Source organism: Penicillium maclennaniae, assembly GCF_028827695.1.
Source record: "Penicillium maclennaniae strain IBT 15551 chromosome Unknown utg000002l:1.0-2354659.0:1.0-2356205.0, whole genome shotgun sequence".
In the NCBI taxonomy this organism is placed as follows: Eukaryota; Fungi; Ascomycota; class Eurotiomycetes; order Eurotiales; family Aspergillaceae; genus Penicillium; species Penicillium maclennaniae.
In genome coordinates this window covers 66,893-83,709 of record NW_026623214.1, presented here as the reverse complement: position 1 = coordinate 83,709, position 16,817 = coordinate 66,893, and the positions used below count along the sequence as shown (strand labels likewise).

Sequence of the window (16,817 nt, the reverse complement as noted above, 5' to 3'; positions counted from 1 at the left end):
ATGCATTGAGTATTAGATTTTAGTCTGACAAAGTGACAACGAAGAAACAGAATTCCATAGAACAACTTGTAGAGGGGAAAAGGAATCAAGAGGTGATAGTATCGTTGCCCGAAGCAATTTTGTTGCGCCGTTTGAACAGCATTGTAGAGGTAGCCAGGTCCTCAATTGACGCCAGGTATTCGGCATTGCGTACGACGGCCTGGCGAATCATATTTGTCAAAGAAGGCGGCTGATATATAGGCACAGGCAAGGGATCAGTAGGCGCAACCCCCAGGCAGCCTCCAGAGGCGCGAAGGAAGCCCATCAGCGGCCACAGCGGATGAGACGTGCCGACCTCGTCGACCTGCCGCTCAACTGTGTCCATCCACTCTTGTGAGGAGCATGGAATCAGATCTCTTCCGAGCCCCAAACTGATCGCTTGCCAGAAATCTGGCATGCTTAGCCCGTCACCTAGGCTGACAGTTTTTGCAGCGAGTGCCAGAGGGTTTCCATTGTCATTGACGCTTTGAGGTGACGGACGAGCATGGAGTGTTTCATGGATGATCAAGCTTGCAACCCAGTCGACTGCCGCCACAAAGAGCCAATTCTTAGACTCGTCCGCGTTGTAACTGCAAGTAGTCATTGCAGTCGCCACCACACGCCAGAGGAGGTCATCCCCATTGGCGACTGCATTATTGACAGGCCCGATCAAAAAGCCAGGCCGCACAATGGTCAGGAAGTGCGCCCTGTTTCTCGCTGAAAATGCTTTGATCAGCTGTTCTGAGGCAAATTTTGTTTGTGTATACCCATCAGTAAGTTCAATCGGAGGAAAGAGCTCGTGGCCATTTGACATGCCTGCGTAATCGACAGTGTCCGTTGTTGCGAGGGTAGCATCACCAGGTATCAGCGCAGAGATATAAGTCAAGGCGATAGGTGTTGGAGAGTGATTGAGACATTGCAGTATGTCGAATGTACTACGAACATTTGCAGCCTCTAAAGTGCCATAATCGTAGCCCCAGTGGATGACCGCTCCGCAGTGAACGATTGCGTCAACTGCACCACTTGAAGGTCCTTGACTGCTTTCGGTGCCGGAAAGTGTTGCCCAGTGTGCATCAGCAAGACCTAGGTGAGGCTGGCAGAGATCGCCAGGCCACGCTTGAATGAGACGTCGGCAGTCGTCCCTCCACCACCTGGCAAGTCGTGCCGCCTGAATGATGCGCGCGAGCCCCTTTCGTGGACAGGGCGCCCGCACCAACACATAGACCGTGCTAACGTCATTTTTGAGCAGGAGCTGGTGAAGGATATGTGTCCCAAGAAACCCAGTAGCCCCAGTGAGGAAAACACGTTTCCCTGATGGCCGAGGATGTATCGTATGTTGAGAATATTGGCAGGTAGACAGGTCGTTGATTCGATGTATCATACACTGCACTCTGTCCCACCAGCCAGGGGATGAGAGAGCTTTCTCCGGGACTGAGTTGGATGACCGATTGATCATCTCTGCCACCATCCTGACGGTCAAAGAACTGTCAAAGAGTTTCGTCATGGCGATGGAGCAATGGAAGCTTCGAGAGGCGAACTGGGACAGGGCCATGATATCAATGGAGTCTAGACCAACACGGGACAAGACAATATTGCGACCAACAATCTCAGCTGCCATTGTTTCATGGCCAGTTTTACGTTGTAGAAGTTCACCAATGTGATTGGACAATGCCCACGCAACTGGGTCATCTGTGTGATCTAACAGCCCTGTGCTCGTGTTCTCATCGCGATTCAGTGATCCTAGATCGTGTAGATCGATCGGGCTTAACTTATTGGCCATGTTCAGGAGAGCACGTCGGTTAACTTTGCCTGATATCGTCAAGGGAATCTTCGGCAGCTGCAGATATAGCTCGGGAACCATGACTGGATTGAATTTTTGTCGCATTTCTTGTTGCACACGAGTTGCTCGAAGCTTGAAGTCGTCACTATGAGATTGGAAGGCTACATTTGATGACCCATTCATGTTGGAGGGACCCGGTTCTTTGGCGGCCACCGATGGAATGTGGGCCATGGCCACCAAGCACGGTGGCATATCTGAATCAGCAGGCTGCAGAATCGCAGCAATCCCGCTGGTATCAGTCCCGAAGAAACGCAAGACGTGGCGTTCGACTTCCGCCAGGTCCAGACGTTGCCCATGAAGCTTCGTGTGTTGATTCGTGCGACCCAGGAAAGTGAAGGTCCCATCCAAGTTGCGACGGACCAGATCACCCGTGCGATACATACGCGAGGCTCGCCGGTATTTGAATCGTGGTGCCCACGAGGGCGGCGACAGGAAGCACTCAGTCGACTTTGTAGGGTTATTCAGGTACTCACGACCGACGATGGGGCCCTGAAGGATCAGCTCGCCAATTGTGTTGATTGGCATACGCCTAGTGACATCTTCTTTGTCAACTACCCATAGGATTGCTCCCATACCTTTCCCGATCAGTCGAGCGTCAGCGTCATTGGACGTGATGCGCTGGGCTGCAGCCCCTGTACAGCATTCGGTCGGTCCATAGCCACAGTAGAGATGTACACGACTGCACCACTGCTTGATCTGGCCTGGGAGCATGGACTCGCCTACGGCAACAACAGTACATAGGCTTGGTACGTCCTCGGGGGTCAACAACCGCAGCACAGAAGGCGTGATGCATAGCCAGCTGGCCCGATATTTCTGAATGATGCGGCCCAGGTCCTGTGCGATTTCGGATTCCGAAGGAATGCACACACAACCACCGCTAGCGAGCACCGTAAGGATTTCCACTGCAAATGAGTCAAAAGCGTAAGAGGAAAGCTGCAATACTCGGGAACTGGAAGTTATCTCCAATTTACTTTGCTGTGCTACAATGGCTGAAGCGTAGGAGGCGTGCTCGATCAACACTGCTTTGGGCTCACCAGTTGAACCGGAAGTAAAGGCAGCGTACAGGAGATCGCGAGGACTGGGTTTTGGCATGGATGAAATGGTCCTCATTGAAACGGCGTGGGAGGCCAGCGCTTCGGTAGACAGCGAAATCCAAGGTCCGTCAGATACAGTCGATGCCAGATTCTGCAGTTTTCTTGACGTGATTCCCACAGTTCCTGAAATGGCACGGCATATTCTTACGTTACGCTCGTGGGGTTGATTGGGGTCCAGAAGGACAAAGGCGACACCCAACTTGGCCACTGCGAGCATTGAGAGGGGTACCCAGTACGACCTCTCGAGCAAGATAGGAATAAATTGAATGTCTTCACTGACAACAAGCGGTAGTAACCACTGCGCCAGTTGGTGCGCACTGGATTGTAATTCTGCATAAGAGAGATCCCCATCCCAGGCAGAAACCGCACACTCGGATGGATGATGGGTCACCTGAGCCTCGACCAGATCAACAATTGTAGAATCTAAGCAGGCGGGCATGCTCGTGAGACAGGTAGAAAGCATTTCAGAGTCACGATTAGAGATGAGATCCAGTTGCGCAATAGTTTGACTTTGGGTGTGGCTGTCATCGATTTGCTTGAGTAAGTGGCTTAATTGACACAACATGAGCTCTGCCTGATCACGGGGAACGGCGGCTTCGTCGACCAGCATTTCAAACTTCCATAATGTCTCCGATGGTGTCACTTGAAGGATAATCGCATATCCGGGGAAGCTATTCGAGGAACCAACGCATACTTCAACTGGGCCAAAAATAGGGGACTCGGGGATCATGTCATCGGCTTGTATGACGAGTAAATTTTGGAACTTGCAAGCCGTACTGGGACCGTGACCCATCATCTGAATCCGTTGCAAGCCTGTGTGCTCGAAATGAATCATTCTCTTCATGTTGTCTTGAACTTGCGCCAGAGACTCCTCTAATGTGGACTCGCGCCGGATGGTCGTCCGCACAGGGAGTGTGGCAATGGTAGGACCGAGTACTGATCCGAGATCGACGCCAAGTCCGCGGCGACCGTCGACGACCGTGCCGAAAACAACATCTGACGAGTCTGTGTATAAGCTGATTAACAGCGCCCAGGCGAGACGAATTTTGGCGGACGGGCTACTAGTATGTTTCGAAGAGTTTGCCTTGGCTCGAGATCCCTCATAAACGACCGAGCTGCTTGTGCGCGGGATATACTGCGGCGATGGAAGGGCAGGAAAAGTATTGGTGTGCAAGTCGGCCATCTCCTTTTGCCAGAATTCACGAACTTTCTTCTCGTCGTCTAGATTGTGCTGTTCCAAATGGTGAATGAAGCCGACGAACGCAGATGGAAATAATAATTCCGACCTATACGCCTTCTCCGCTTGCTTTATACACGCATGAAGCGTGAAAGCGTCGTAGACAGAGTGATGCAATGTCACAGCCAGCTTCACAGGCTGTCCTTTGGCTTCCGAGTCGTGGATGAGTGTCAGCCGAACTAGCGGCGACCCCAAGCCCATTGGAAGAGCCCGGTCTTTCTCGTAAAATTGAGACTCAGAGCTCGCCGATTGCCATTGCATCTTCAGTTCAGGGCTCACCACAACCTGGTAAGTACGACCATCAATCGCCTGGATGATGCGAGTCCGGAGAACGCTGGTCGCTTGTACCACATTTTGCCAGGCCTGTTGAGCCAAATCCACGCGACAGTCCGCCGGGAGCGAGAAGAGAACCCGATCAACATATGCGTCGCCGCCGTGAATTTCAGTGACTGCCAGAAGGCCCTCTTGTAGTGGAGATGTCGGATAGATGTCCTGAATATCCTCCTCCTGGATCCTGCATTCCTTGCTGGCTAACCGGCGCAAATTGGTAAAGACACGTGCATCGTCTATCCCGATCAATGAGAATGGCGGGTGGCCCTCTGCTGGCGTCACTGCATCAATTGGCTTCGCCTCCTTCGCGACGGTTCGAAGGCTACATTCTATATCTAGTAGACGTTCTGTATGAAGACGCAGGTTGTACGCCAAGAGAGCACGGGTGAGACGAATGGCAGTCGTAGAATCGCCACCCAGTTGCGGGAAACTAGCCCTCAAGTCAATCGAAGACGCTGAGATCCGACAGACACTCACGATAGCCTCGACTAAGGCGTCTTCATGGGGTGTCATTGGTAATGAGTCCGCTTCTGTCAGGCAAAGAGACCGATCCCCTCCTAACCACTCCATGAGCCGCGAAGAAGAGAATTGCTGGAAGCACTGACAGAGTCGGCGACGGTCCACCTTATCGGTAGCTGTTCGAGGGAAAGATTTCACCGGGATGATCAGGGAAGGCACCATGTATTGAGGTAGGTAAGGGCGCAAAAGCGACTGGTAGTGGTGGCTCAGAGCCCACGATCCGGACTCGAGCGTTGTCATACTCTCCCAGGGCCGCTGTGAACTCCAATCAATTGCGAATCCAGAGGGGTCGACGAGAAATTCTACGAGGGCCATCGCACTAGCGTCATCATGGAACTTGACTGCACTGACGACAAAGTCGACATGCGGCTCCAATTGTCGGAGTTGCAGCTCGACAGCATCGACATCAACGCGCTGGCCCCGGATTTTGACGACAGTATCCCTGCGACTGACATAGCGAAGGGTGCCTTCCACATTATAGTGACACAAATCGCCCGTCCTGAAAAAGCGACCTTGGACGGGAATGTCTGTGAAACGGTGACGCCAGCGAGGAGCATCAATGAAAACCTGTCGCGTACGTGCAGGGTCGTTGAGATAGCCATCTGCGACGACAGCGCCCTCGATGATTACCTCACCCACTGTGCCAATGGGTGCCAGGGAGTCACTGTCATCGGGAATCGTAATCCAAGCGATGCAGCCGGCCGCCGTGCCAAAAGTTCCTGGTGTCCACCCGCTCGTCGGTGAAATCCGGCCAGCCCCCGCAGGTCCAACCTCGGCCGGTCCCCAGAGGTTGAAAATACTCAAATGGCTCTCCCACTGACGAGCCAGGTCCACAGGGATTGCCCTCCCCCCAAGGGTAAGAGTCCTTAACGTTGGGAAATCAGACGGTTCAAAGTTCTTGAGGGTGGTCGGGGTGAAAAACGCCCACGTCACACGGTGCTGCTGAAGAAACTCAGGCATGCTATTCAAGCGTTGAGTTTCGGACGGAATGCAAAGGCAGGCCCCGCGTGTCAAAGCCTGCCATGTCTCGATGATGCTCATATCAAAAGCGTACGATGAGAATTGCAGCACACGTGATTCAGATGTAATTTGAAGCCTTTCGCCCACATAGTGACCCGCCGTGGCTATCGCTCGATGACTGAGGACAATGCCCTTGGGCACACCGGTACTGCCTGACGAGAAGACGAGGAAGGCTACATCGTCCGGACTGGCGATGGGGAATTGAGTGAACCCTGGCTGCTGCGTCGTCGAAGATGATGTGGAGCTGTACAAATCCTCCGAGATGATGAGCACCGGAGAATCACAAATCTGACGCAATAATGGTTCCTGTGCTCGTGATGAAAGAACGATCGCAGGGTTGGACTGATGTAGAATGCGTTTGATGAGATCCATCGGGTGGCTGATACAGATGCATACTGCAGTGGCACGAACCTTTGCCACTGCGAGCATCGCGACGGCCATCCATTGAGATTTCTCAAATATTAGGGGAATTACCATGCCAGGCTGTATATTGTGTGCAAGCAGGCGTCCCGCTGACTGAATGGCAAGTTCATCAAGTTCCCCGTAGGTGAGCTCGCCGTCCCACGCCGATACAGCCAATCGTCCAGGATCCGAACGAACCTGAGTCGCGACCAGGTCTTGAAAGCACGCATCGATGATGGCCGGAGGATCATGGTTCCAATCCATCAGTTGAATTTCATCCGCCACACTTAGCAAAGAGAGCTCGCTGATGCTTGCCTGCAGACCTCTGAGATGGCTCACAAGTTCCTTGTAGATGTGTGCGAACTGTTGGGCGATGCGCTGCGCGGCTTCTCTGTCCACCAACATCGGGTCATGTACCACTTCACAAAACCAGGAAATATCGGTCTTGCTTGGCTGGAAGACGACGCGTAAGTGCAAAGCCTCGCTATCATGAATCGGGGGAAAGAACTCTTCTGTCACAGAGTGATCGGATGGTACGCATTGCATCAGCAAGCTGGCTGTCCGTTCTCCGAGATTTGAAGCGACATTGGGCCTATCATTGATTCCCTCACTTTCCCCCGGGATACGCTTGATTCGCCGCAGGAACTCTGCCATTTGACGTTCCAAGGATAGTATTTCAGACGTCGGTGCCATGTCCGCTATGGCGTTTGCGGATGGCACACGTGCACACCCCATTTCACTTAGCAAGACGCCATTCAATGGCATTGTTGTTGATCCATGATATAAGCTGGCCAGGAGTGACCAGCTGATCAGGCAATACTCCTGAGATAAAGATGATGCCAACGGGAGTCGCGTAGTTTGACCTTGATGCGCCGAGTGTAGGTTCGTCGATTTAGACGTGATTGGGGTAAAAAGTGACGGGCAAGGTACTGAGACTCGAACCCAAGGTTGCTTCGCCATCTAGAAAGGTTCGTAGTTAGTTGAAATTCCGGTCACTCAAGGTGTCGGGCGGAAGATTCATCCATCAACGTGGGCCCTCGCGGAAGTCCTCACACCTTCAACACAGTAGGCCTTTTGCGGCTTGTCCGAGCAGGGGAACCAAATATACTGCGGAGAACCATCTACGATACAGGATGAGTATTCCAGAGACTACTACCGGCTACTGATTGAATCTCGCGCTGCAAGGGACACACAATTGTGATGAAGATTCAGCTAGCTACGGCCAGTTCTTCAAGTTCATTCTTTCGAGGGCCCCTTGCAGAGCTTGCAAAACTTGCAGAAGTAGGATCAACGAATTCCAAACGAAGACCTTGCGTGATTTGAATGCGCCATCTTCTTCAGTGAATGCAAAGAATGCACGACTCCATTTGGAGTAAATTGCCTATTCTTTTTAGATATAATTGGCCTTGACAGCGACAGGATGAAGAGCAATGTACCGACTGTAACACGCGCTTGACCTCAGTTCACCATGTCCAAAACCAGTGAGGTGAAGGTAACCGAAGTCCGGCTGGAGGACCCGCTGCCCAGTGTCGTCGACGCCTCCCGGTTTTCTTCAGGGACGTCAACCGAGCAACGGGCGTTCGCTATCGAACTGGCTGAATCCGTTCGCCGCTGCGGGTTTGTGAAGGTCATCAAACATGGTCTGTCCGACGAGCTCATCGACGAGCTCTTTGCGTGGGTAAGTGACAATTCACTTTCTGCCGGAGAGGGGAGCCACATCGCCGGAATATCGTAGTGTCAAAGCTCACGTATTGTTCAGAACGAGCGCTTTTTTGCAATCAAGCCTGAGCAAAAGCTGGCCGTCGCCAACCCGCCTGGACCAGCGCCGCAGCGTGGATGGAGTTGTGTGGGCGCCGAGAAAACCTCGCGCCTCTTCAGCAGAGGGCAGGCCTCTATTGATCTGACTGACGCGCGGGTACATGCCACAGTGATCCCAACCTTGTCAGAACCATCATTTTCGCTAATAGAAGATTCAGGAACACTTTGATGCCGGTTCCCCCAGTGACACCAAATGGCCCTCGCGTTGGCCAAGTGAGGCGGTGATCCCAGGCTTTAAGGCTTTCATGGAAGAATTCTACGTCCGATCTCATCAAGCTGCGCTACTCATCCTACAAGCTCTTGAGATGGGACTGGATCTTCCTGCAGGAGTATTAAAATCTCGCTGCGGCGGATTCGCGAGTGAACTTCGCCTGAACAGCTACCCCGAGATCGATATCCAGGAGCTACGCCGCGGCAAGATCAGTCGCATCCATCCGCATGCCGATCTGGGTGTCATTACCTGCCTTTTCCAAGATGGACTTGGAGGTCTGGAGCTAGAAGATCGATCTCATTCCGGCTCGTTCTTGCCTGTCAAGCCAGGTGCTCGTTCGGAAATGGTGGTCAACATCAGCGAGACCTTTCAGCTATGGACAAATGATGTCATTACCGCGGGTATCCATCAGGTCACGGTTCCGCCAAAGATGAAGACCCGCACTGAAGGTCGGATCCCCGCTCGGCGTTCTTGCGCATTCTTTCTCAAAGCTGACGGAGATGCGTCTGTCGCGCCTTTACCTCAATTCGTAACGAAGGAGCGACCAGCTGCCTACTCAGAGATGAGCGCATTGGAATATCATCAAAAGCGTTTAGCCACCGCATATTAGATGCCCTCGTGGCCCCATGCCAATATAAATGTCAGGTACTGGGATTACGAACAGATCAATTACTAGAGCACGTAGATTGACATCGGTGACTAGGCTGTGTTGCAATAGTAGAGCTGACTGGGGCTCGACATTTTACGTCTATGAAGTTGAAAGATAAATAAGAGATATATTTATTTGATAGATTCGAGAGATGAAGCTATAGATCTAGATATCATCAAGGGTACGGTGAAGAGGGGCACTATCCTGAATTCAATGCGAACAATGTCGCCTTCAAGGACTTATTCATACAAGGCTCTAGAGTGCAATACTATTCTCAGCTTGAAGAGTCAGCTCGGGAGATCTTCATGCCTGTCGTTTTGTCCTCGCCATTGGCACCGACACTTGGTGCGAGTGCGGCCGTGGCTTTTGCGGTGATGGCAGCGCAAGTCTGAAGTGTTTGAACAACCTTTTCCTTTTCTAATACCGCTAGTCCAGCGGCAGTCGCTCCACCCTTTGTGGCTACTTGTGCGACCAAGTCAGACGGAGATTTTGACTGCTGCAGAAGGGCGGCCGTGCCCCGAGCTGCCTGTGCCGTAATTGCCAAGGCCACATCCAATGGCAGCTGTTGCGCAGTGTTGTCGCTATTACTATGTTGTTCTGCAACTCCCTGGGCCAGACCTTCGATCATCTGAGCAAAGAAGGCCAGAGACGATGCGCTTAACGCGGACGCGACATTCATTTGGCATTCCGGGAGCCACTGCACCACGCCTACTGATGCGAAAAGGTCGGTCACTGCGCGCCGGCTCTCTGCGTCGTCTGTGCCATTGTCGGTGGTGGATAGAAGGGTGATGGATTCGCCGACCTCCATTGCAACACTGCAGACGGCACGCACGACGGGCCCCGTCCAGAAGTGTAATGCCTCTACGATGAGACCTGGCGATACGCCCCCCATCAGGCTGACCAGGATCCGACGCGGGTCATGAAGCACGCCCTGCAAATCATGCACCAGCTCGCCGAGGCTGGAATGTTTGCACCCAAGCAGGACGATGTCTGCTTGCTCGGCGACATTGCGATTCTGATCTTGTTGCAGGATCGAGACCGGCGGGATCGCCCGTTCTCTTAGCAAGGGGAGACTCGCTCACGGACTAGTTGCGCGGTCCGTGCCGATCGGACCGTAACCTTCAGCTCTCGCATTCTCACCGACCCGGGTTGGCCCGCGGCCGAACGGAGCAGGCCAAGCAGCATGGCTTGCCCCAATTTCCCTGATTATAATGATCAGCGACGTCCAGTGCAAGCGGAATCCTTGCCATGGGTTCATATCAGGGACGCTAAATGAATACATGACGGTGAGACCTTACCGCATCCCAGAATTGCTACACTCGGGTGTTCGATAGCGGACGTGAGTGTCATTTTCATATACAGGAAAAGAAGGGGAAAATATGTAAATAAACGCATAGGGGGTTGTATTGCATTGTCATGCCTATATATAATAGACATAGTTGGCTAGGGTCGTCTTCCATTAGGTGCTCGGACTCCCTTCTACGCACGGGGCTGGGCACGTGTAAACATGTCAGCGAATTACCCATCCGAGCGGGGCTTTGAAGCTTTTGAAGCTACATTCTCACAACTCATGCGTAATGTCCGGTTGCTTAGCAATGTACGAATACCCCTTTGTGAGTTAGAAGTAGATGACCGATCACATAATTATCATCGCTCATGATTAGGTCTAGACCGGTATTTTTGCGGCCTGTCAATGCCTTCATTCTTACAATTTTTTCCTTCTTCACGTGGACGCACAATCAACAGCCACCGACAAAAGCGTAACAAAATTGACCATTGAATCGGTAAGCTGTGGGACTTCCGAGCAATGTATCTCCCCTTTCGCAGGTGATCAGGGCGCCAGTGAGACCGTCGTCCACTGTTTCCAAGTATCTCTAGGTCTTACACGATAGCCGAGGCCTACTATCACTTAACATGATTTTGGGGGTTGGGGCGGGGGGGGGGGTGAAGAATCTTCCCTATCGCACCCATTAAGTAGTACTCGACAATGTACGCTTTCATCGGCGCTCAATGACAGCTACGAGTCCCAAGATCACAAATCAACGATGATAATGTGGGGTACAATGTCTACCGTCGATCAAGCAGTGATGATCGCCATGGGGCTCGTTTTAAGGGATCTCGATTGCGCTGGGCAAGTGGAATCAAGGATTTGGTGCCCTTCGAACAGCCTTCTCGCTTTCTGATCACATCTGCTTACCAGTGGCATTGCGTACAGATCCTGGTCGTTGCCTGTTTCTCTGACCTATGGCAACGAATTCTGGTGCCACTTGTGGTCCAGCATCTTCAAATGTGCCGGATCCGTATCATGTTCCAAGAAATTGCGGTGAACCTGTACCTCAAGCTTTTGAAAGAATATGCATTGTCTGACAGCTTCCGTCACCGAAATAACTATGACCATTAATCTAATTTACGTGATCTTAACTAGTCGTTGTGGTCCACTACTAGACACTGGTATCAACGTGACGTTTACGTGCTAATGCAAGGCGTGCGATAATTTGTCAACATCTTGTTAAGATACGGGATAGTGCTAGGTTACAAGGGGCTGTCATGTTGGCAGTCCTATCGGTAAGCGCCCCCTAGACAGAATGAAGAAAAAACGAGAAAGATGAAGGCTTCGCCTGCAGAAAGCATCGGAAGAGCCGACCACATTTCCCTCACCGCATGGATGACTGGAAGAATGAGGCAAGGTAAGGGGTCCAAGGAGCAACTCCTCGCAAGTCTTAACTCGCGACGTCCAAAACCCAGCTGTCTTGTACTTTTTGAATACTAAGTCATGAACACCTCAGGATTAGCGACTCAAAATTCAACAAACATCGTCGGTTAATCGACCAAATCAATTCGCAATGACACCCGCTCCAGCACAACACACAGATCAGCTCCATGGCTCCCGGATACTCGTTATAGGGGGAACATCGGGCATCGGTTATGCCGTGAGTGCAGCCGCACTTCATCATGGCGCAGTAGTGACCATCGTGGGATCGAATATCCGCAAGCTCAAGGATTCCATCGCCCGGCTGAAAGCCTCGTTCCCATCCACAGACCACGATAACATTATCGCAGTCCAATGTGACCTCAGCAACCCCGACACGGTCGAGCATGATGTCGAGAAGGCTCTCCATCTGGCCGCTGGAGAATCCAAGATAAATCACATTGTGATCACCGCAGCGGACATGACCGCTCCACCTCCCTTGGCGGACCTCACAGTTGACTCTGTGCAGCGGCCGGGCATTATTCGACTGGTCGCCCCATTGATGGTAGCAAAGCATCTTCCGAAATATATGGACAAATGCCCTCAGAGTTCGCTCACCCTAACTAGTGGTGCCCACTGTTTGAGACCAGACCCTGGCTGGACAGTCATCTCAGGGTATTGCGGTGCGGTTGAAGCTATATCGAGAGGATTGGCCATCGATTTGAAGCCACTGCGGGTGAACGTTGTGGCCCCAGGAGCAGTTCTCACAGACGCCGTTAAGGATATCCTCGGGGATGCATATGACGCCGCGGTGGAAATGGCGGAGGCAAAGTCGACGGTGGGACAAACTGGGTCTCCGGAATGCGTTGCCCAAGCATATATTTACCTAATGAAGGATCACTATGCTTCGGGATCGGTTGTCTCAACGAACGGTGGCATGCTCCTTGTCTAGGTCATGTGTTGATCGCTTGATAAGCACCATCTGAATATCTGAAATCATTCATCCTCTTTCTGTTATCTTGAGTCTTGACTTACGTCAAATGCTGAGTCAAGAAACAAGAATTTGTTTGGAAAAGGAATCCCAATTTGACAGTATTCACCAGTGTTGATTGTTTGCTTGAAGTTCTCTCATGATTGATGGCCATCGCCGCACTCGAAGCTGTGATCAAGACTGTCTTGGTTTTAATTACATGCAACTGGCTAGAGTCATTCCCCCATATCGCTCATCTTTTTCGAAACACTTAGTTCTCACCCCGTCCTTTGTGCACCAACTCTCAATTATCCAGCTTATATTTGGATTTCTTGAATTTCTTAGTTTATAGGAAAGCCTTGACCATCAACAGAGATGGTATATGTCATTGTGCCATCTTTCTCAGACAGTCGCGAAATAGGCCGAGCCTGACGAATTTAAAAGTAGATCGATCATTCCAGTTGCTGCAACCTAGCGTTGTCCCATAATCCCTTCAAGGGCTCTTCATCTGTATGAAGGGATTGGGCGTATGAAAATTGTCTGGCCTTGAGATAATAAGATCATGTACCTTGTAGGCGCTTTTTGGAGATAAAGTAATAGGACCCTGGGCTTGAGACAAATAGGAAGCTGGTGGAATCGCAAAGTATTTCGGGTCTGCATATACTGGATATGAGGGCAACCTAGATTTGAAAAGGGACTGTCTGGTGAAAGGGCTACGTGCTGTACGTTGATATCTTTGGTCAAGAATCAGCCACTTTGTGAAAGACTCAAAGGGTAGCTGGCCCGCCTCGGCGTGATTCATCTTTGCTCAATTCGAGTCCGCTAATTCTTCAACTTTGACCTCTGAAGTGTACATCTAAAATAAAACTCATCTTCGAAATAAGTCTTGGAAACCCTATCTATCGCTCCGAAGTCTAAGATATAGATAAATGGATAGGTTGAATTCATGTGAGGCATGTTCAATCAAGGACACACGCAGCTTCGAATGAATTCTTTGACGGATGACATGTTTTTTCCCATTGTCGAGATGAGCCTCTTCAGGGCCCGCTGGGAACCAAAGAAACTGACATGGTTGATCTCTTATTGTACATAAGAAAGGCCACATTAATCGCTTTGAAATCGAACAATCGCCAATAACTACTTCAATATATTACATACATGCGGCACAGATACATCTCTAATCACGCAGACTAAAGCCTCTGGATGTCAGTGCCTCCGCAATCGGCTTAACAAAATTGACTGAGCTCGAGAACATGCGTTCTTTGTCGAGAATTCAACGGTCTGTAATACTGTTGAGCTTTTTTGGACCTTAATATGTTAATTTAGAAGTCAAAATTATGAAGAGCTGGCATGAACATATGCAAATCAAATGAGATATTGCAAGTCTTAACCTATGAACTATGTCCTCCTCCTAATTGTAGTGATATTGTACATTAGATGAGGACTGAAGAGTTTTATTTTTTTTTAGCCACTTTGAAACACAGCATCGAACATGTACCAACTACTGGAATAAAAGAGCTGACGGCTTCAGTCAGGTGATTCGCTCTCTTTGGACTACTTTTCGAAGCGAGGTCGTATTCCCGGGTCATGAGAGCAGTATTGTGGAATCAATACACAGCCCCACAATTCCTGACGGTCATGGGACTCATTGCAGGAAGCAAGCATATCACATGCAAGGAAAACTGCTGTGGCCCGCAGCAACGAGCGTGCTTATGTTCAGCTTGTTCCTTGCTGTCTTGTGCTCGCCATGATATGGAACTGAGCCATCATTTAGTGCTTGCAGATGAATCGTAGCGTTATGCAGTATTTGAGGGCAAGCTTTGCGCATCAGACAGCGCAACAACATGAAAGTCGGTCTGAATAAGTTCAGAGCCCAGGTCAATGCCGGTGCATGCATGTTCATTTGCGGTGAGAGTGAGGATAACATCACGTCCCCGGCCCATGTTATATAAGTTGCCCATGGGATAAATCTAGACCGGGACGTAGAAGTCAAGATTTATTCATCATCCAATTAGGACAAAACCCTCGTCTTATCCTCACCTGCGAACTATGACCATCCAAGCGAAGAAAATTGTGACGATATTTGGAGGGACTGGTAAGAAGCTTGTGATACTTGAAAAAGCTCACAGTAATTAGCTGACCGATACAGGAAACCAGGGCAGTAGTGTGGCACGTTCCTTGCTGGCACATAAAGAGAAGATCTTTCACGTTCGTGTAGTCACGAGGGACCCTCAATCAGACAAAGCGGAAGCTATCGCGTCGCTCGGAGTGGAATTAGTTCAAGCAGATGGACTCAACTCTCGTGAAATGACAAATGCCTTTGCTGGCAGTTGGGGGGTTTTTATCAACACCAATTCTGATGATGAGGTAATGTCACAATGGAAAGTCGCATGCTCAGTAGTAAGAGTGCTTGCTTAATTTGTGCGCGAACAGGCTTTAAAGTCACTGGATGGTCCTAGTGACTATGACCTTGGCGTATCGGTCATCGATTCTGCAAAGAAAGCAGGTGTTCAACATGTGGTTTACAGCTCCGGACCTTCCATCACGAGCGCTACGAAAGGCAGAATGCATCTTGAAGGCTTCGAGAGTAGGTAGATCCTATCCCAGCCCATTTTTTAAAGTACTAATTGATGTTTGAAGCCAAGTACCACGTCGAGCAATATGGGCGTAAGAAAGGGTTCACGAGCTTCACCCCAATTCTATGCGCCTCCTTTATGGAGTGTTTTTTCTACGATCCATTCGTGGATGCCTTCGGTGGGTTTCCTTGGAACCCCGACCCAGAAACAGGAGAAGTGGTCTTCCGCACTCCGGCCTACGGGGGAAAAGGCGATATGCCCTGGATCAGTTGTGAGGATGACCTCGGAGACATCGTGCATGGTATCTTTTTGAACCCGTTCAGATACGACCAGATATTGGTTCAGGCCACGAGCCAGCAGATTACAATGTCTGATGTGGCAGCTTCATATACACAAGGTACGCCGCTCTTCCCCCTTTCTTTTCCCAATAATGTCCATTGGTGGTGGTGTCTCTCATGTAACTAAAATTTGCTTCTTACAGCCACTGGCATTCCTGCTCGGTACGAGGAACTGCCATCCTGGTCTAGTATCAAGCCCAATGGGACAAGGTGCCGAGCCGAAACGCGCCAAATGTTCTGGTACATGAAGTATTGCGGTGGCCGCTGGTTTGCAGAACACGAGAGCGACATGTCTACCGCGGTCGCATTGAAGAAATCAGCAATGTTGTCTCGGGGCCAGGAGGGGGGTCTTGTTACATTTCAGGCTTGGTTTAAGAAGGCGCAAGTCCTGAGAGACCGAAATGTATGATTCTCCCGAGATTGAAGCGGCAACCTGTGCACTCGTCTCAAAGTTTTGGTATCAGGCATGTAGGGATTAAATTATCGTGAACCTTTGAGACATCAGTATCACTGCTTTGCTTCATCGAGAATTAACATAATAATGGCACTCTTTACACTTTCTCGGCTGAGCTGATAGTTGACTGTCGTCAACGGAAGAATTTGAGTGTGGCATCCCCGATCTCCGACTGCGGTTGAACGAAAGATAACGGCCCATATTCATAAGGGGCTGGAGGTCGAAATTGCCATATGAAATGTGCGGGAATGGTTTGCAAACGCCAATTCGCAACCCACGTAGAAGTTCAGCAGCCCCTCGGCAGACTGAGTTATTCCTCTGATACTCAGTCAGCTCCCTTTCTCCGCTCCAATAACTGGAGTGTACTCTATACCATATTGCCGAGTTGTCTCAAACACAGTCAGTTGGAAGAGATGGGGCTGTTTACAGTGAAGCTCTGATACACTACGGCCCGATCTGCGTTAGCCAGACCATTGTACTAGTATGCTGTAACCTACTCACGATCATTTGCAAATTTACAAATACTCTGATTTTCGCGTCCAAACAGTCGACGCACAAGTGATTCTCGCTTTGCTGGATTTATAGCAAATTTATGGTTATGTGTTCCAAGACATTTAAGTTCATGGTAATAATTGCAGGCTGGGAATGAAAC

At 50.4% G+C, this 16,817-nt stretch overlaps 5 protein-coding genes across 5 annotated transcripts; 3 read left to right on the top strand and 2 right to left on the bottom strand.

The window, feature by feature from the left end:
- Positions 1 to 85: 85 nt before the first annotated feature.
- N7477_001261 (acetyl-CoA synthetase-like protein) lies at positions 86 to 7,153 on the bottom strand (the record flags this gene model as incomplete). The annotated part of the gene is made up of 1 exon (XM_056962924.1): positions 86 to 7,153. One exon carries the CDS (start codon positions 7,151 to 7,153, stop codon positions 86 to 88), a length of 7,068 nt encoding a protein of 2,355 aa, XP_056825843.1.
- A 775-nt stretch (positions 7,154 to 7,928) lies between these two features.
- On the top strand, positions 7,929 to 9,099 carry N7477_001260 (gibberellin 20-oxidase; the record flags this gene model as incomplete). Its single annotated transcript, XM_056962923.1, has 3 exons — positions 7,929 to 8,138; positions 8,220 to 8,375; positions 8,428 to 9,099. The coding sequence occupies 3 exons, from the start codon at positions 7,929 to 7,931 to the stop codon at positions 9,097 to 9,099; spliced, it is 1,038 nt and encodes a 345-aa protein (XP_056825842.1).
- Positions 9,100 to 9,412: 313 nt separating this feature from the next.
- On the bottom strand, positions 9,413 to 10,420 carry N7477_001259 (pyrroline-5-carboxylate reductase family protein; the record flags this gene model as incomplete). The annotated part of the gene is made up of 2 exons (XM_056962922.1): positions 9,413 to 10,194; positions 10,225 to 10,420. The coding sequence occupies 2 exons, from the start codon at positions 10,418 to 10,420 to the stop codon at positions 9,413 to 9,415; spliced, it is 978 nt and encodes a 325-aa protein (XP_056825841.1).
- A 1,561-nt stretch (positions 10,421 to 11,981) lies between these two features.
- On the top strand, positions 11,982 to 12,779 carry N7477_001258 (NAD(P)-binding protein; the record flags this gene model as incomplete). The annotated part of the gene is made up of 1 exon (XM_056962921.1): positions 11,982 to 12,779. One exon carries the CDS (start codon positions 11,982 to 11,984, stop codon positions 12,777 to 12,779), a length of 798 nt encoding a protein of 265 aa, XP_056825840.1.
- Positions 12,780 to 14,846: 2,067 nt separating this feature from the next.
- On the top strand, positions 14,847 to 16,120 carry N7477_001257 (NmrA/HSCARG family protein; the record flags this gene model as incomplete). The annotated part of the gene is made up of 5 exons (XM_056962920.1): positions 14,847 to 14,892; positions 14,947 to 15,197; positions 15,231 to 15,384; positions 15,438 to 15,770; positions 15,855 to 16,120. 5 exons carry the CDS (start codon positions 14,847 to 14,849, stop codon positions 16,118 to 16,120), a joined length of 1,050 nt encoding a protein of 349 aa, XP_056825839.1.
- Positions 16,121 to 16,817: the final 697 nt, after the last annotated feature.